The 20,311-nt window shown below is 39.1% G+C and overlaps 1 protein-coding gene across 4 annotated transcripts in view; it reads right to left on the reverse strand.

Moving 5' to 3' along the window:
• The window catches only part of PPP1R9A (protein phosphatase 1 regulatory subunit 9A), a 154,632-nt gene that overhangs the window by 16,882 nt on the left and 117,439 nt on the right, over positions 1 to 20,311 (reverse strand). For 3 of the 4 annotated variants that reach the window (XM_065666346.1, XM_065666344.1, XM_065666345.1), the window contains exons 8-13: positions 16,263 to 16,316; positions 13,679 to 13,908; positions 12,217 to 12,313; positions 11,921 to 12,089; positions 4,951 to 5,108; positions 4,099 to 4,399 (exon numbers count right to left, since the gene is read on the reverse strand). In XM_065666346.1, the coding sequence (XP_065522418.1) occupies positions 4,099 to 4,399; positions 4,951 to 5,108; positions 11,921 to 12,089; positions 12,217 to 12,313; positions 13,679 to 13,908; positions 16,263 to 16,316 (1,009 nt within the window). The remainder of the gene's footprint in view (positions 1 to 4,098; positions 4,400 to 4,950; positions 5,109 to 11,920; positions 12,090 to 12,216; positions 12,314 to 13,678; positions 13,909 to 16,262; positions 16,317 to 20,311) is intronic. The other variant, XM_065666347.1, reaches the window with a different exon arrangement.

The raw sequence follows: 20,311 nt of genomic DNA on the forward strand, positions 1-20,311 counted from the left end.
ATACATGTATACACGTGTGGGTACAATTTAATTAGGTGAATTATTCTCATGTTTAAGAAGATAGTGTGAAGTGGAATAAAAATAAATATTTTCAGAATTTGAAAATACACACAACGAAATTTTATTTTCATTGAAGAAAATGAAAACTTAACTTTGGTTGAGTTTGAATGGATATGTAATAAGTCAAACTATATAAAAGATGTACAGGCAAATATTACAGTGAATCCATTCTGAAACTCAGCAGTAGCCGCTTAAGTTTCCTTTTACAGAATTCATTTGGTATGTATGATTTACTTCCAAAATGACTCCTGAAAACCTTTCTTGAACTTTGGAGCCAGGAGTACCTTTTATGATGGACATGCTAGGTAACAGTTATCTGTTTAGCTTGAACATCTTTGTTAAAATAAACATCTAACTTCAAATCCAACCATTCTGAATTAAAAAAGCATTAAAAGTAGATTAGTTAATAAATTTCCCCTGAGATGTCTAGCAATTTTTGATCTCTTCTACAAACACTTAACAGCCTAAAGAAGAAACAGCCTGCAGTACCTATAAAGTCAAAACAATGAATCTGAGTCTGCAAAACATCCTGTAAAATCTGTATGGCAGCTAAAAGAAAACACACAGCAGTTGAAAAATTCAGACACAGTTTCTGTGATTCTTAAACATTGAGTGTCCCCAAATACTCTACAGGAAGCAAACGAAGGTCAGTCATTCATGTCACTTGCAGTTTGGTGACTTTTACAATGTGACCTCAGATGTACAGTGACTTTGAACTGAAAGCACTGCTGGGTTTGTGGATTTATCCTACTGTAGCTGATGTAGATTAAGCCTTCAGAATTAACCTAAAATACTGCAGCACTATCACCTAGTCAACTATGTGTACAGAACTTCGCATGTTGCTTTGTGAAGAATATTTGGCCAAGTTTTCATTCAAGTAAAAAATTCAATGATGTGCAACTGCTTCATACATCCTAGGAAAAGCAGGAAAATAAGGCTATACACACACTCTAAAAGCCACACTGTTTCTACCAAGTCCTTATATTAAAAAAAAATTCAAGAACAACTGACAAGTAACCTCATGCCAAAAAAGCGAACAAAAAAAAAGGGTAATATGAAGAGTGACAAAAGCAAGGAGCAGTCTCCTGAGAAGAAATCCATTCCCCAGGGAGGCTGAGGGACACACTTTGCATGAGCCCTGCACTCTGCTTAATGTTTATTTTCACACTAATTATTCACGGGGAAGTGGGGCTTGGGGGTCAGGGGGCAGTGGGCTTTTTTGAGAAACTTCTTAATGACAGTAAATGTAACTCCAAGGTCTGCTGCTTTTGTGGTGGGCAAATAATGAAAGCATTTAGTAGCTGGAGGTTTTGATGCTGTAGTAGAAGAAACAGTCTGTAAAGCCCAGAAGGGACACATACTGCTACCTAGTATGGCAAATTTCTATTTGGCCTCTTGTATCACTATGCTCTCAGTCATACGCAGCTTGGCCCAGCTGGGTCCGTTGAGTAACGGGATACAGTGGAAGATGGATAGGCTGTGTCCCAAAATCAGCTTCAGTGGCAGAGTAGACTTGAATCCACAAGGTCTTGCACACGTAGAATCATAGAACGGTTTGCGTTGGAAGAGACCTTAAAAATCATCTAGTCCCAACCTCCCTGCCATGGGCACACATTCCACTAGACCAGGTTGTTCAAAGCCACATCCAATCTGGTCTTGAACACTGCCAGGGATGGGGTGGCCGCAGCTTCTCTGGGCAGCCTCTGCCAGTGCCTCACCACCTTTACAGTAAAGAATTTCTTCCTAATGTCTAATCTAAATCTATCCTCCTTCAGTTTAAAGCCATTCCCCTTGTTCTATCACTACATGCCCTTGTAAAATGTCCCTCTCCAGATTTCTGTGCCCATCCTGGATGGGCACATATTCCCCAATTCCTTCTAGTTCTTCTAAAAGGGTGAGGGAGAGTCAGTTCCTCACAACAAATGATGAAGAAGCTGTTTAATACATCACTTTCAGGCTCACGGAGCTGCTGTAAGCAATCTGTGGCTCATGGATGCGAAAGGAGACTAGACATAGCTTTCTCTCCCAGTGTCAAAAGAGTTGCAGCCAGCCTCAGATCACCACAGCATTGCCCATAGGGCAATTGTCAAGTCAGCTGACTTGACAAAGGTGCTGCTGCACCAAACAGGCAGAACTGAAGAAAATAATTATACACATAGATGAAAAAGTTGTGCTTAAAAGACAAATAAGCAAAATTCCTCATCATTTTGCAATTAAACTGATCACATGCCACTTCAGCTCCTCCTACAACACTGGAGGATTTCATAATTAAAAAACAACAGACAAGTGTGAGCTCCCTAACACTCACTTTTGCTAATGAGACATTAATCAGTGGACACACACATGTCCACAGGTGTTCTCTCTTTCCATGTCAAAAAAATCCCTTCCTGAACACACAGAACAAACACAATAGCCTTTTTATTTTCTGGCATGTTAAGGGATTGACAGCCAAATTAACAATCAATTAAAACAGCATCCCTACAACCCTTGTTGCCACACAACTGCTTGTAGGATATTTCTTTTTGTAGGACTTACTGAATGCAAATTTTCCTTTAGAAACTAAATTGCTCTGGTTAATTTTCATGTACTCGTCAGAATCTGATACACCCAAAAGCACTGGCTATTTACTTAACAGTCACAGTGGGGAAAGCATGAAGTGATGTTTAGACAGAGATTATTTTTCAAACCTAAAATGGAAAGAGTGACACAGTGGGTGGACTATAATACCCTATTCCTTACACTACAAAGCTGGGCTCCACTAAATTGTTATCAAGATATTTTTCACACACCATCTGGAAATGGAGGAATTACAACTCCACTGATAAACCAATCATACACTCAAGCTGACGTTTGTAAAGTCACATTTTTATGTTCACACCCTTATTTTTACTTTCAAAACTCAAATACTGACTTTAACTTTGATTCATTAAGAATTATACAGTTGGGTACAGCTAGAGTAGCAGTTTCAGAAACCACTGACTAGCCTGTACTAACCTACCCCAAATTCAAAAATCTTGATTAATCTCTACTTTAAGAATCTGTGTGAAAGCCATGTATGAAGGTGAAGAAAAACAAGTTGTAAATCAATGGCAAGTCTTTTCAGACACATAGGCAAACAAAAATCCTCAATAAATTGTTCTTTTCAGTTAATTTAAGTAAGGCAAAGTCTGTTATGAACCTATCCAGACCTATTCCCACAGTCCTCACTCATAAACAATTTTTATCACATATTTTAATTTATGTGACAGTTTGAGAATACAAGGCGCATAGCTAAGAATGCCGAAGCTGTGTAAAATGCTATTTTTCACTTTACAAGGCATCTGAAAAGGAGGGCTCAGTATTCTGTGCTGTATCTTATTGTTAATGCCTTTAATAAAGAGTGTCTGAGACGTGCACCTGAGCTGGGTGCGATTGCATGATGTTTTATCCAGCTTAAACTGAATTAAGTAAATAACGATGCGGCCAACCTCCCCCAACAAATTACTTCGTATTTTTTTCTGTAAACGAAAAGTCTCCAGACATTAACCTCTTGTTTGATCTCAGACTATGCTGCCTCTCAGCAATTAAAAGCCACAATCTGTTATTCTTGCTTTACACTCCTTTCCCCACCCTTCAAAAAAATCACCTAGCAGTGCCAAAATCACATAATTCAAGCTAAGTACACTGTGTTAAACATGTTTCTAACACAGAAAAGTTCCAAGGTCCAAGAATTTTGTTGGTTTGGGTTATTTTTTTAAACGAAATATGAGATTTTCTTAAAGGCAACTTCCCCCTAGCTTTTTCAGCAATTTCTAACAAAGACAAAACAAAACAAAACAAAACAGAACAAAAGAGGAAGGAAGCAGATCCCGATCTCATTTTAAACTTTGTTCTCTTCTTTTACCATCATACAAGGTCATTTGTAATTTTCTGACCTCCAGATAGGCAACAGAAGTTACAAGATGACGGCCCTCTAGTTGCTAAGGTCCTACCACACAACAAAATTTCATAAAGTAGATTGGAGCAAAATGATGCATTTATTGTAAAAAACAGTAATACCTTTTTCCTGTATAATATTCCTGCCAGATGGGTGATGCAAAGGAGATGCTTCAGAGCTGTGCCCAGATACTGAAGGAGAGGAAAGTGGAGTGTCCCCCAGAGCATGTGGGGAAAGAACACCTCCTTTGTGGTGCTGTCCTTCTTCTTGGTTTTCAGTTAGGTTGTCAAGTGAGACTGTTGCACTGCTAGCCACGGGGGAGAGAGAGGAAGCACCAGAATCTGATGCTGCTGAGGATGCTTTCATACATAAGGGCAGTGGTGATTTTGAAATGTGCATGGGACTACTGTAACTGTTTGATGGCTGTTGGTATAAGAGATTATAAAGCGGGTTATACCATTTAGTAACCAATCAGAGCAAGGTTTACTTTGAACATGCAATTATTTTATTCATTACTTAGCCTTCTATTTGTACGAAATGCTTTAGCAATTCACATAGTTACCTTTCAATACCACACACTGTTGTTTATTGGTATTTGCTTTCAGACAGAAGTCAGAATAGGACAAAACAGCAAGCGAAGTGTTAACAAATTAACAAGTAGAGAAATGCACGATTCAAGTTTCTTTCACCTCCTGAATACATGAAAAGACTCACTCTGTATTATAAAGCACACATGAATCAGAAAGCCCAGGATTCCTGTTGAAGAAACCAACACAACAAAACCGAAAAAAACAGGTGTGCTAACCCAAAGGAGACCAGACTCGCACATCACTCAAGGACATTCAGACCATACTGGCCACAGAGGAATAAATACTGCCTGTGCTACAATGAAAGGACAAAGAGGATGAAATGACTTACACGGGCAATCTAGCACTCCATAGGAAGCCTGAAAGAGAGGGTAGAGTCCTTCTCACCTTTCGTTCAAGGCTGTCCTCTCCATCAGTTGAACTGATGCTATCATACAGCCTTGTTCTAGAAGGCCTCTGCCGCTTGTTCTTCACCGAAAGCTGAGCTCGAGTCTTCAGAGCTTTGGAGTCCAGTCTCTCCGTTTCTGGCACTGCTTCATTGAAATCTGTATGGAAACGTGATTTGAAGCTATTTAACAGAACAGTCTTTGACAACATTTTCCTAACACAGGACCAACAGCAAATATTTAAAAACTCAAGACATGATTCCCACTGTTATACGAAGGACCACACAAAACCAGCTGTGCTAGCCCAGAAAGCAGGTCCACTTGGATTCCCACAGAGGAACTTGCATGTGCGTGGCCTGCAGAGAGTTCTTCTCTACCAGAGCATAAAGCAAAGCAATCCTCATCTTACTGCTCTCTGATGGACACTTCCCAGTATATGGAAGAAGATACCAATTTAAACTCAGGGGACTAATTCATTTATCCTCAATCCTGCCCTTTTAATCTACCTGAGGTGGAGGGACTGGATGGCCATTTTTTCGCACAGATGCCTCACAGAGCATTTTCCTTATTACTTCACCAGTTTTGTTGCTATTCCTCAAATTACAGAATAAATATCTAGAGCAGTCCTCAGGCTGCTCTACTTTTTAACACAACCAGAATGGCTTACAGATTTAAAGAACATGACTTGTTCTCTCCTGTACTTACTGTCCCCAGAAATAACCTTGTCCAATACATGCAAAAGATGGGCAAGTGTATCTGCAGTCAGTAGCACACAGAGAGTGACAAAATAATCAGATAACCATTTGAGATTGGACTGATTTACAGGCAGCCTTTCACAGGATTACAAAACATGTTAAATTCATTCCTTTGGACCTACAGCGAAACAGGTTGCTTACTCTACCACTCTGTCCGTCTCAGGAAGGGGACAAAGTCCAATTCTCCACCGGATTCTGAGGTCGTCTGTTGTTCAAAGTTCTACATGACCTCAATTGTTCATCCCAATCCTTCTGCAAGTAAAAGTATCTTTTCATTAGCGCCTGGTACTTATTTCTTACTTTCTCCCTTGCCACACTGTCCTCAGAACCTTTTATCTTCTCTTGTAGATTCTTCTCTCTTTCATGGAGTTCCTTCAAACGCTTAAAATTTACATAAACCCTGGTAAACTTAAGTAAAACATCTCTGTCAGCACCAACCATCATGGTCCCTCATATAAACAGATTGATCTAAGTGACCTAAGAGAAATAGGTCACTGAGCTCAATCAGATCACTCAGGGCACTCAGCTGCCTCCTTGCGCTCAGATCACATCAGACGACACTCTGCCAAGCCCCTTTCCTTAAGCAGGAGCCTAGCAAACACAATCATTACTGTGATTATCACCATCTACTGCAGTTGTCTGGTTTCAGCTTTCCAACAGCAATATGTTTTGGTAAAATCATTAGCAAGGAAGAACCTGCAAGTACTGAAAAAAATTTTCAATGCAACCAGCCGTAAGTGATGCTGCATAAAATTTATTATGACAGTGAAAATGAAATGACAGTAATCCATCCAGAAGGTTTATGAAAGGCATCCCAAATCACCGCTGCTCAAGGCAGGAATGGGAAGCCCATCATCTGTACAGGAGCGAAAGGACTCTGGTTCTCCCTGCTTAGAAAAAATACTATACTGTGTGGAGCAGGACACGGACTGTTAGATCTGTCATTATCCTGGTCTAATAGCTTAAAAACTGTCTGAGAGATATGCAGTAAGGCACCAGTAATTATCCCAACAAAACCCAACAAAATGTCACCAGAAGTTTCGGGTGAAAGCCAGATGTGCTCTTCTTAACTTCTGTACTTTCTGAACATCTGGGGTTTGCACAGATGTTGTTTTCTACCATATATAGTTAACAGAACGAAATGGGAAAAAATCCCCAAAACCCCAGTGCTCCAGTATTTTTATATATCATCAGCAAAAAGCTGGACACTGTCACTCTCATGCTTACTCACTGCTGCCTTTGTACATAGAACTTTCTGCTAGAAAAATCACAAAAACCTCTTTCTTTGGTTCTGAAGGGAAAGCAGTTTCAGATCTTTACCCTTTCATCTACTGTCCAAATACTGTTATGCCATTCATGAAAACTGGAGAAATATTTCATATAAAAAATAGAACAACGAAATCATCTTACTTGCCTAAATTCAAAGCCACCCTATTTCTGAATTCTTGTGAGCAAAATATACTAAACACTTCATATATGGCATGCCTCTACAAACAGAACTAACCTAACTGCACTTTACTTAGCCATCAATCATCCACTCAAATGAAATCTGAGTATTTCACCAAGTTTAACATTGTACAAAGCTGCAGTAAGATAAAACATATTTTAAAAGGTGTTTTTGCAGTTTACAGCAGACAAGGAATAGATTCTTTATGGTTTTCACTTTTTTTCTTTTAATCCTCATAGTACAAATCAAACCAGAATCCATCAAACTTACTTACTTGTCTGGAGTACTGCATTCACAACACACTAATTAATTAGAAGCTAATCTTACAGGCATTTTTGCTTTAAACAAATATAACCAGAGTAATCTCAGCCTCACTGAAGCCAGTGAAAAAACACTGACCAACTTGAGCAAACCTGGAATTTTTCTCACTGCTTCCCACATCATCCTGACCTTTAGTCTCAGAAAATGTCATTTCACCAAGAGTGGAAGCGACTCAGTGACTTTCCACCACCCGAATGAAGAGCTCTTGCTCTTCCTCTTGCTGTCACAAACCACTGGCTCAGAGTGCCCCAGGATTTGGACTGCAGTTTGCTGATTCAAATGACTGACCCAACAGACACGATCCAATTTTAGTCTGACACTCTGAACTCTTCCCCTGTTGGTCATTTTCTACTGTTCCAGACAATCAGCGTGTAGAGACAGAAGTGTGTAAGTGCTCAAACAGGGAAATGTAAGAAGCAGAACTAGATGGCTGGACAAAGGCATGGATGGTGTGGGGTTTGCCATATCAGCAGTAATGATCTGTGAGTTCAGCTCAAACTGTCTCTTGATATCACAGCCACAGGTTGAGCTAGTATGCCTGCAAATAACTGAGGGGTAAGACTTCTTCAAGCTTATTTTTATTTTTGTAGATTTATGTTGTCTTCAAGCACTGCAAAGACTTCCAATACCATGTTCTGCTTTTTGTCCTTGTGTATGAGTTAAATTCACATTCAGATGACACTACAGAATCATTACCATTATCTGACTTGCAATTATGCTTCCACTGCAATTACTCCATAGTACTGCTGTCGTGACTTGAACTGCTTGTATTTGCTCTTTCAGATGTACACACTTCCATACATCCCTTTCTTTCACTTCTCAAATTATGCGAACTACTGACACAGCACTGCAAGTGGTTATTCACACAAGTGGTCAAAGCAAAATATCACCTGGGCTCCCTTCTCCCCTGGGCTGGGCTGCTTGCACTCAATGGCTGCTCTCTGTGTGCTGCAAGTACCTGACCATGGTTTGACCTGTTGCAACATGGAGCTCACTCAGCATCAGCAGGGGTTTCCCTCCTTCACACATCACAGCTGCATTTAAACTGGGCTCTCATCGTCACGTCATGTGGATCTGGACTCAAGCCACAGCCCATGGACAGACTTCTCTTCTTGCTCTCAGAGCTGCCTCACCACCATGAGCTTGCCTGGGATCCCAGCTGACCCTGGTTTCCACCGCTGGACCTGGCCTGCTTGCTGTGCTCGGGTGCACTGGGACTGGGCTGCTCTTGGGTGGTCCCCCTCAAAGCCACGGGTGCTGTCACCCTCAGTCCTAGCTCCCTCTTCTGCAGAGAGCTGCTGGCCCTCGCTGCTCCCCAGCACAAACAGGCACCCCGCATGTTTCCTAGGAATCTTGCAACCCACTGGAGAGCCTTACAAATCTCTCACATAAAGTCTTAACAGGTTTTATTTTGCTCTCAGAGATGAGATAATCACACTTCCTTTCAGCAGGCATTTAGCCACTTGACTCCAATGGGCTTCCATCTGAATTATTTCAGTACCATTGTGGAGCAGGAAACAGCTCACCTGTCCTCCTACTGTTTTTCCATTATACAGGCTGATAGACTTTAAAATCTCCTTCTGTGAACTGATGCATCCCTGGGTTTCCCAAGGCACCCAGAAAGTATAGCCATCAGAGCAGCTTGAACAGGCATTTACAGAGATGAGCAAGTACTGTCAAAGTTACCATCAGCACTGCGCTATTTAGATTTCAGGCCACTGACTTCTTCCAGTAAATAGCTTGATTCTCTACTGAAGACACAGCTCATGACCACTAAACCAGAAAACTACAATGACTTTATTTATTTTTCTGGAATCTCAGAATAAATCATATATTTGTAAAAGAAACACAATCCTTAAGCTTCTAGCATTCCCTAGCAAAGGAAAGGAAGAACTCTGTGTGCCACAATGGTTTTGATTTCCGAACTTCCACTGACATTACTGGCGCCCCCTCAAACTCAGTATGAGGTTACATTACAGCCTGAGGAGTCAGACAGTCTGGCACAATGCTAAACACAGCTGGAGCACCTGCAGCATCAGGGACAGCTATGCTCATACGTATGCAACTGTCAAGTCACATCCATTATTTCTTCCCAAAATTTATTACCATGCAAGAATGTAAAAAACACCTCAGATCACACTGAAGTAAAAAACATACTTGGTTCATTTTAATTAAAATACATATTTCTCACATAACCTGATTTTTTGAGGGAAGACAAGACATGCAAGCTTCAGAACAAAAATTAGGGGATGGGGCTGTGTACATGCAGTCCCACCCCACAATCCTAATTCCAAGGCCTAATAAAGCAGTGTGTGTTACACTTGATAGACAAAAGCCAGGAAAGAGACTGGAGCACTTGTGCGGATGTCACAGAGAGCACAACACATTGCACCTGGAGGAACTCTGCTCATTCCCCAAAGACATCATGGACATCTCCCCTGCTATAAATAGCTCCTCCACAAACATCCATGGGTTGATCAGTAAACACACGGACTATTAGTCATTGGTATTATCAAACAATGGTAAGTTTTTTTCTTAAAAGGCTCACGCAAGGGTGACATGGAGACACAGGCTCTTTTGTCTGCAGAGCAAGTATCACTGCATTACAGTCTGATACAGACTTCAGAGTCTCTGATAAAGAATTTACTGGAAAAGGTATATGGAAGTCAAATACTGCTACAGTGTATTTAGGGATGTCTTTATTTTAAAAACTTACTTTCTTCTCTTGTTAAAAAAACAGATCCAGCCTGGAATCTAAGGTCTAATTATGCTTTTTCTGCTTTCAAAAAATCACTGCTGATTGTTTATTTTCCTAGCAAATGATTTGTGTTTGTATTCAGGTGGTTAAACTCGGGCATTTAAATTCACAGACCATCTATTCGAACTCTCAGAAGTACTGAACACTGGTAACATTTCTCCAGGGGAACATTTTTGCGATGAAAAATGGCAGCTCTTGGAAAATGAGAGTTTTCATGCAAATATATCAGTTGAAAAATATAATTTGAAAGTAGTGGCATGCAGAGATTTAATGCTATACAAAGAATTTTCGAAGTCTGAGAAATAATGTTACAATTTATTATTATTATTTTTTTTTTTTACATGTAGAAATTCCTGGATTTCAGCTCTTGAGCCGTAGATGAGTGTTGACATTGTTACAACAGTAAGTGTAAACATGGGTTTTGTGAGTCAGGTAAAGAAAATACACTTTCCTCTCCTGAAGCAAATTAATGAAAGGGGTTTTGTTAATAGCATTGTTAAGTATTAAATATTTTGTAACAAAATATTTAGTAACAATTACTGAGTCTCTCTGTGGCAGAAACAAAGACTTCCTTGTCATCCTGACCATTCAGGAGGTTTTAGCATAACAAAGACTTGCAAGAAAGAAAGAGCTCTTGGAAACCAACTCAAGGTCTGCAGATCACCTAAATACTGTTTCAGCAGGACTAGCGCTTTTTTTTTACACATATTTTGTTGAAAATGTAATTCATATTGGTTTGTTTGCAGAGCGATATTGTTTGGGTACATACATGAAATAACTGCTAAAACATCAATTTTATTAAAACACCTCTGTGCTTGAGAGAAATTAATTTAGTTGTTAATGTAATGCCTTTTTTTATTTTAACCAGAGAAATAAGTAATATTATTGTTTATTTAACTGAAGCTGTGGTTATCTGTATATTTTCACTGTCACAGCCTGAAAAATGGGAATGATCTTTCCTATGCAATACAAGTAAAGATTACAGTCACTCTACTGACAGGATCTCTCCAGATCTCACTGCTGCAACAAATTGTTTTGGTTCTTTGGTAATGTAGAATGAAGTCTTACAAGCCTTAATATGTAAATCAGGCTGTGCTATAGCTGAATAAGATTTTTAAATCTTATTCAGATTACTTAATAGCTTATGCACTAGCAAATAATTTGCATTTTATTCACAGAAGGCTCCATCCTGAGAAATGGTGAGTGTCACCCACATGGTTTCTTCTGATGTTTGTACCAAGGTGAGATCAGAACCTGCAGAGATCTGTTCAAAATGGTGGATTTAACATTGTTTTTCTCATTCAGTAACCTTGTTCTTTCGAGATCTTTGGTGGTTGAGTAATTAAGGACAGATTCAGGAACACAGGAGAAAAGACAGTTTTCTCCTACTTTATTAACATAAGTGTCAAACTAAACCTAAATGTTGATGGCATCCCACTAGAAGCCTTAAGGAATAAATAATGTTCTTTGTTTTATTAGCACTTAGTCATTTCCATTTCTGTAAGAATATACAATGTACAGCCATTCTGGGACACTATATTGGCATGATTTGGTATAATCCTGCTATAGCTGTCACTAGATAATGAATTTGGGAAAAAAATCCCTGCGTTATTGTTTCTTCTAAATCCTAAATGGTAACCATGCTATTTATATATGTATTAATAAGAGTTATAGCTTGGTTCAAACAAACCTTGACTTAAACCATCCAGGCACACTTGCTTAGTATCCAGATTTTCCACTGGATCTCCTCTAGAAACTTCTCCAAAAGACGTCTGCCTTTCAAAAATGTTGTTGTTATTGTTAACTTGGCTCCCATTTTGCTTCATTAGCCTGAAAACTTCTGATTCCAAGTCTCGTATCTGAAAGAAATACAACACAATGTTACCCATAACACACACAAACATCTATTAGAGATGGTTCCCCCTGACCCAGGAATATCAGACAGAATTGTCTCATTGTTCAAACATGAGAGTAAACACTACTCACACGAGCTTGTAAGCCTTGAACCTCTGCAAGATGTGCTTTCTCCAAATCTTCTATTTTCTTTCGTTCAGCTTCCTGGCGTTTGATGAAGTCAAGTTCTCTTAGGAAAAAAAAGAAGATATATTTGCTGTCATCAAAGCAATCAGATTCAAACAGAAAATAAAATGATCTGATGTATCTTATGCTATGCATCAGAAAAATCTGTCCTTAACAAATAATTTATTACTAACCCAGTAATGAGTATGAAACTGCTATTAGGAAAAAAATGAACAATTAGTTGAAGTGAATATGCTAGGTGAAGATATTAAAATGGTAAGAGGAATTCTTCTGTGGGGAAAAAAATTGCAATTGTTCTTATTGATAATCAAAACAGTTAAAAAACAAACTTATTTTCATAATCTGTATTTACGAATGAAAACTGTTAGCTTAGTTTGTGCTGTTTTCTGTTGTAGGAAATGGAGAAAATCCCTGTTTTGTTAGTGTATGACTGCATTCCTTCACAGAAAGGACATCCATAAGTTTCCAGGTACAAATCTAGCTTTCTCATAAGCTATAAGGAGATCTGTAGGGGATTTTAGGAGTCTGAGAAAGTTAAAAACAACTGACTAGACCTTTTACTAATATAAAGCAGAATAACAACAGAAAGGCTATCCAAGCTCATTCTTGCTGTTTTCCGTATTTCTTTTTATTTTGAAAATCTAAGATGTTTGTGACAGAAAGCACACAATATGCCAGATGGTTCTGGAATAGTCACAAAATTCCAAGCTGTGTAATGACATTTTGACTACTTAAACCCCTTTTCAATGGGACAGAATATTCCAGTGTGCACTCCCAGTTGTCACTTGACAGTGCTGTATGGTTTTGAGTTTTCTTCTTTAAATGAGCACATTTCAGCTGCAAAAAAAGAAAAAAAAAAAAGCAAACACAGCAACTGGGGGGAATGGAAGCTGTTAGAGAAATATAAGATGTTATTGTTCTTGCTAGCCAACAGGGAGAGGGGACCATATGAAACAGAGGGGGCCAGGTAATCACCAGTTAGCTCAACTCAACTCAAATATTCTTGGCATCTACGAGAAGAAAAATAAAATGTAAAATGTAACAAAACAATTTTCTTCCTGATGTTACATGAGAACACAGTAGGAGTGAATCCAGCTGACACAATACCAGTGTACATTGCTGCAACCTTGACAATCAAATGCTTTATTATGATTGATCTTGGTTGTTTGCTATGACATTGAGTCATTTAGTAAGTAAGTAAGTTAGTAAATAAGTAAGTAAATTAATACTTGAACAATACTAACATTTTGCCATAATAAAGAGCCTATGTTTTTCATGAAAAAAAGGTGAAAAAATAGTGTTTACCTTACAAGTGTTTAATAGTGAGTTTCATATTTCAAAATACATCACATACATGTTTCCTATCTGGCCACTAAGTCATTTGCTGAGCCTGGCGTAGGCTGCTTACTTTTGCTGAAAATCCTTGATTAATTTCTTTGCTTTGTTATATTTCTTCTCCAGAGCCTGATACTGGCTTTGCGTCTCCTTGAGGTGCTCATTCACCGTGTGACACAGGGTTTGTGCCTCAATCCAATAACTCTCTAATTTCATCATCCTTTCCTTATTCTCCTCAATGTTCTGCTGGAGCTGGGTCTTCTCCAATTCCCACCTCACCTTCTCATTCTCAGCAGTCTGCAGCTGAACAAAAAAGTGGAGATGGAGTCAGTAAAAAGCTGCAAAGCAGAGCCTAACGGTTCAGTATTAATTCAAACACCACAAATAGTGAAAATCTGTGAATTAATAACTATAATAGTAATACGCTAGTAGTGGAAAGAGCACCCTAGGGCAAAGAAAACACGCTGATACGTACATAGGAAGGAAGTAGAACCTTTGCTCTGTGTTCCAGTGCAGCCACTATGCTTCTCTGCATTATACTAACACATTTCAAAACGTCAATAGTGGAGCATTCAGGCAAACTGTGGGGTTCATCAGTCAGCACCGGGGATGCATTTTGCTCTGTGCATGTGGCTCAGGTGTTCCAAAGCATTCATACACTTCCACAGAATGATGAAATTTTTTATTTTGGGGAGAATCTGATTTTGAGGTTCTGCATTTGATTTAAGAACAATTTAGAAAGCAACAGGAGAAAAAGCCAATTGCAACTAATCTATCTGCTTTTTTACCCAAGTTAGAAATCCTACTGAATTTTTACAATGTCTGCTTTCTTGTCATAATCTTGCTTAATCTAGAAAGCCAGATAACTGATGGAGCATAATTCAAAATTTAACATCGGGTCACAACTTTACAGTCTTTTTTCATTTAAACAAACACAGAGTTTTGCATCCAATACTGAAACTATGCCAGAACTATTATGAGGACAAAGAGAATCTGTTAAAAATATATTACTCTTGTTTTCTTTAAACTTGCTTACTGAGTTGTAAGGAGCCAATGTGAAAGGGGAAAACACGTCCTTGCTGTTGAAGATTTCAGGTGCTAATTCTGCCAAACACAGCTCTGCTTAACTCTATGACCAGTGCAGCTCCACTGAAAGTTCCACTCTTTGGCACCAATAGAGCCTTATGACCTCTTCCAAGTGACCTCAAAGAAGTCTGAATTTTACTGCTGAGTTTATAGTAAATGTTATCTCCTTCAGTAGATCATTTTGTTACATTTTCTCATGTTAGGCTTCTCACTTCCCAAATGAAGCTAGCTATGGGTTTCAATGTTTGGTAATGGATAAAGGTAGGGTTGCTCAGCAGCTTGTATATTCTGGCTCCCAGAATTTATAGAAAACAAAAAATGCCTTAACATCACTGTTTACTTATCAAGACTGCTTAATTTGCTCTTGGCAGTTCCGCTAGCATCATGAGTGATATACACACAAAGAAAATAACTTGTTTCGCAGTTTTGCCAGTAGTATACCTAAACTAGCCACATTTTCTTCAGCTCTATTGAAAAAACTAGGGAAAGAAGTCCAAACAAAAAGGTACAATAACCCGAGTCTTGCAAATGGGTTTGCACAGGTGAATGTTTACACCACACATCAAGTGCCATCAAGTCAGTGGGGCTCGGCACAATCTCAAAGGATTCACTGTGTGGCTCCGATTCCTAGACAGGAACTGGAAAGCAGAGGAAGAAAGATTTCTGACTTTCTGAACTGGAACAATAGAACAGAAATTGTCCTTACAGAAAATAGTTGCACTTTGAATTTGTTTTTAATGATAATTTATGCAGATTTGACAAACACTATGCAAATACACGGTGAGTGCAAATGTTGCTAGAAACAAATAATAATCTAAAATCTTTTTCTGAAGTACAGTTTTCTTTTTATTTCCTTTATAATAAGAGAAGGATGTCATTATAAAACCTAATATGACTCAACAACTGAACTATCAGTTGACTTCTCATAAAGGTTATGGTAGTACAGAAAATACTATTCCTTTTTATTGCTATAGCAAATTCAATCTAACAACTAGCAACTGATTGTGAGATAATGTTTTCTGTTAAATTGGTAAGCTTTTACCTCTCTAGAGTATCTTTTAAAGAATACTGCAACAATATGAAACAGCACCTTTTCCTTCTGTGTATAAAAAGCAATTTCTATTAAATACCTTTAAATAATTTAGAGAGTGTTTTTAAATGTCAAAAAAGGAAACTAGCATAAACAGGAAACTTTTAACATTGCTGGTAAATAAATAACCTGCTAAATTAGACTTGACTATTCAATCCAAATATAATTTAAAAACCTGAGAAAATGCATTAGAATTGTAAAATTACATATCTGCCATTTAGTCATTATGATACCCCTTAAAATGTACGTTTAATCGAAGCTACACAAGTTGGCAGTTTCTCTGAATAGCAGCACTTCAGATTTTACTTGAAACTTTGAATAAAGAATATACACTGAGACAAGATTTAGCTGAGCTACTGTGCTTCTTAATCAGCCTTTAACAAAAATGTTGACTTCTCCATCCACATAAAGATACACGTTCAGATTTGATTTTGCACGAGAGGAAAAAACCAGCATGTATGAACCATATATTGATTCTTACCTTTGTCTTCAGCTTCTGAATTTCAGCTTCTGTAACTGCATGTTTGATTTGCAACTAAAATTGAAAATATAAAATAAACAAATGAAGTCACAGAGAGTACTCCAATATTTTTAAAGCCTGTGCTGCAAGTTGAATACCTTTTACACAGCAGAAGGCCTTGAAGAGTGCTGCACTGCAGTAGATTGTAAATTAAAATGTCTAGCTTGCAAAATGACTCAGTCTGTGCAACCTAATTAAAGTTAGGATGCCGTCTAACCACTCATAATTTCAAATCAGAACATCCAATCTGTTTAGAAAAACCAAATGTCTTCTGCTTAGGAAAAAAAAAAAAAAAAAGGAAGAAGATGCTATCCTGCTGGGCTTTGCTCTCCTCTGATGTGAATGTGAAATACGTCCCAGTGCTGCCAGGAAGTCTCATCACATTGACAAAAACAGGCACAATGAAAAAAAGTAAATATGGAAATAAGTGATTTAACAACTCAGGAAGTCAGGAAAACCTTGAAGGAAAATTCCAGACGTTCATTTCATGCAACAAAAATGATAAACTGATGCTATCCTTCTCCACCATTAGCTGGAGTTATCTGCTCAAGCTAGCTAATCTCAATTGAGAGCTGTTACATGGGGAAACTGTAAAACCCAGCAAATGGTATTCAAGCACACAAAATGATTGCAAGTAGATTAACAGCCCAGACAGTGTGCTAAAGGTTGTAGTTACATTATAAACCAGCGTGCCACGATAGCAGTGGATCTGTACAGTGAAAGGGTCGGTGCTGAGGACTTCGCATCCACCTGCACACTTTCCAGGGGCATTTCTTTTGGACTAACCTATGTTAGCCTGATCCTGTGGAGTGAATACTCTTTAGCTCTTTGTATGTATTAGGAAATGCCAAAATCTTTAGTTTTACCCTAAAGGGCTGCTATTCACAGGCTTCCTTCTATGAGGAAGTGACTAGGTGGAGGGATGATGGTAGAGCGGTAGATGTAGTTTTTCAGTAAGGCATTTGATACTGTCTCCCACAGCATCCTCATAGATAAGCTAAGGAAGTGTGGGCTTGACGATCAAGTAGTGAGGTGGATCGAGAACTGGTTGAAAGGAAGAAGGCAGAGAGTTGTGGTCAATGGCGCAGAATCTAGCTGGAGGTCTGTGACTAGTGGAGTCCCTCAGGGGTCGGTGCTGGGACCAGTGCTGTTTAATATTTTCATCAATGACCTGGATGAGGGAACTGAGTGCACCCTCAGCAAGTTTGCTGATGACACAAAACTGGGAGGAGTGGCTGACACACCAGGGGACTGTGCTGCCATTCAGCGAGACCTGGACAGGCTGGAGAGTTGGGCGGGGAGAAACTTGATGAAATTTAACAAGGGCAAGTGTAGAGTCTTGCATCTGGGGAAGAACAACCCCATGTACCAGTATAGGTTGGGGGTTGACCTGCTGGAAAGTAGCGAAGGGGAAAGGGACCTGGGGGTCCTGGTGGATAGGATGACCATGAGCCAGCAATGTGCTCTTGTGGCCAAGAAGGCAAATGGCATCTTAGGGTGCATTAGAAAGGGAGTGGTTAGTAGGTCAAGAGAGGTTCTCCTCCCCCTCTACTCAGCCTTGGTGAGGCCGCATCTGGAATATTGCGTTCAGTTCTGGGCCCCTCTGTTCAAGAAGGACAGGGAATTGCTTGAAGGAGTCCAGCGCAGAGCCACAAAGATGATTAAGGGAGTGGAACATCTCCCTTATGAGGAGAGGCTGAGGGAGCTGGGTCTCTTTAGCTTGGAGAAGAGGAGACTGAGGGGTGACCTCATCAATGTTTACAAATATGTAAAGGGTAGGTGTCAGGATGATGGAGCTAGGCTTTTTTCAGTGATATCCAGTGATAGGACAAGGGGCAATGGGTGTAAACTGGAGCATAGGAAGTTCCACGTTAACATCAGGAAGAACTTCTTCTGTGATTCAAGAACACTCTGAAGAACAAATCAGACCACAGCATCAACAGCATAACCCTAATACAAGTGGAAATGTCCATGCATGTGCACCCAATCCTGCTCTGCACCCAAATCCCTGCTGCTCTATTATTTAAAGCAGGCAGCATGGCCAAACTTCTGACAGGCCCCCAAAACATTATCTAATGCACTGTTTAATCTGAATCAGTGACTTGTGTGTGTTGGGTAAGGAGCTGAGGGCAAAGGCAAAACCTGAATTACAGTCTTAGCTGTCACTAGCAAAGCCTTCGTCCATTATTTATGAATACCAAGAATAGCTACGGAAATGCATGCTTTACATGGGGGTTACTTCTCTTACAAGACTAACGAGAGCCTTTGGGAATAGTGTATATTGAGCTAATGGAGTATGTGAGGCAGTTGTACTGAACCAGAAGTTATCATCTGTGGTGAAGTTCTTGAAAACCAGGCTGTTAGTGAAAAAATACACAAATAATTCAAAAGAGAAGTTCTGCAGAAGAAGAGTAATTTTCAAAATAGCAGGAGCCATCACAGAACTGATCAATAAAGGAATCTTTGAGAAAAGCCAAGCTGCTTTTGGAATTCTCTTTTCCTGGAGCCTCTTGCATGCACTTCTTGTGGCATGGGAAATGCACATTCTCAGATGCAGTCAGGTCTGCAAGTCAGTCTTACCTGACCTAGTGAATAAACCTAGTCCTTTCATGTGGAGAATTACTGAATTTATGCTGGAAGGAATTAAGGAGACACTGATACAACCAGTTCCACCTCAGGAACAGTTTAAGACCACTGTCTCCAGAGGAGACTATAAGCACTTCTAGTCCCCAGGATCATCTGCTACTTACACTCATTTTTTGACTTTACATTAAAAATTTCTATGAATCTTCACATGCTCAGTGAGGGTAGATATAAGATTTCAAATGAAGCCAGTCATTGAGTAGTGTTAATGGCAAGAAGTGGGTGGTGGTGCTACTCCACCCAGTAGACCAGGAAGCCAAGAAGGATATATCCATTTCTGTAACTAAACACAGTAGGGGAAACTAAGGAGATACTTTGATTGACATTTGCAAGAGGTTACTTGCAATTTTTGAGCTCCCTCAATCCAGCCTCTGATCTGCAATTTTCAGAGCTGAGGACTATTTTCTCCTAACATTCCATTTCTGTTGGCAGTGAAAAACCATCTCAAAATGTATGGTGTGTATAAAGTGCCCAGGCCTTAATTCTGCTACCTCATTGTATTGGAGTAAGAGAAAATCAGGGGAAGGATGGATGAGCTAGACTTTGGCCTTTGCAGAGTTAATAGTGAAATCAAAAAGCCAAGACTCAGAGCCTCAGGCTACCTGCTTACAATCCAATCCCATCTCTTCTAAAAGCCCACAAACCCATAAGCAGCACTTAAACAGCTTATTATTACACACAAATAATCTCCAAATTGTTGCATAAATGACAATCTGCTCAGGTACAGATGGTTTTAACAGTTATTTTTATACTCTGTTATTAAGTTAAAAAATGAATACTGAGCACCCAGTCAGATCATTGAATCGGTGCACAGTACAGCAGATCCCACTGAGGCAGAAGAAAAAAAGCACTTCCCTGCTGAACAGACAAACGTGTAGCTGGTCATCTACTTTCTTCATTTCTTTTTTTAAAGAACTAATTATGCTTGCATAATACTAACATATTTACTGGCTAGACTGAACAACAGGCAAGGTCAACTGTTTGGCAATCAAATCTGGGCACTATAATTAAAATTTTTCAATCAAGTTTACTAATAGGGGTGCAGAAATACCTTACTTCGGGCCCCACATGACAAATTCTTGGCAGTTACTCTTTTGTATTTTTATGGGTTTTAGTCAATGAAGCTGTGAAGGTTTCATTTTAACGACATTCTGAATCATTTTTGGCACATTTCCTTCTCAAACATATATTGAAAAGCTGACTAATTTTCTTCAAAACAATAAAACATTTTATAAAAAATTGAGAAAATTATATAAAAATAGAGAAAATTGACTGAATTCACCTAAGACCAAAAGGTAGAATGGAAAGTAAATCTATCAAATGTTAATATATCCAGAGTACACTGGGAAAGAAAGTACTCAATGGAA

The sequence above is a fragment of the Lathamus discolor genome, chromosome 2 (assembly GCF_037157495.1).
Source record: "Lathamus discolor isolate bLatDis1 chromosome 2, bLatDis1.hap1, whole genome shotgun sequence".
Classification (NCBI taxonomy): domain Eukaryota; kingdom Metazoa; phylum Chordata; class Aves; order Psittaciformes; family Psittacidae; genus Lathamus; species Lathamus discolor.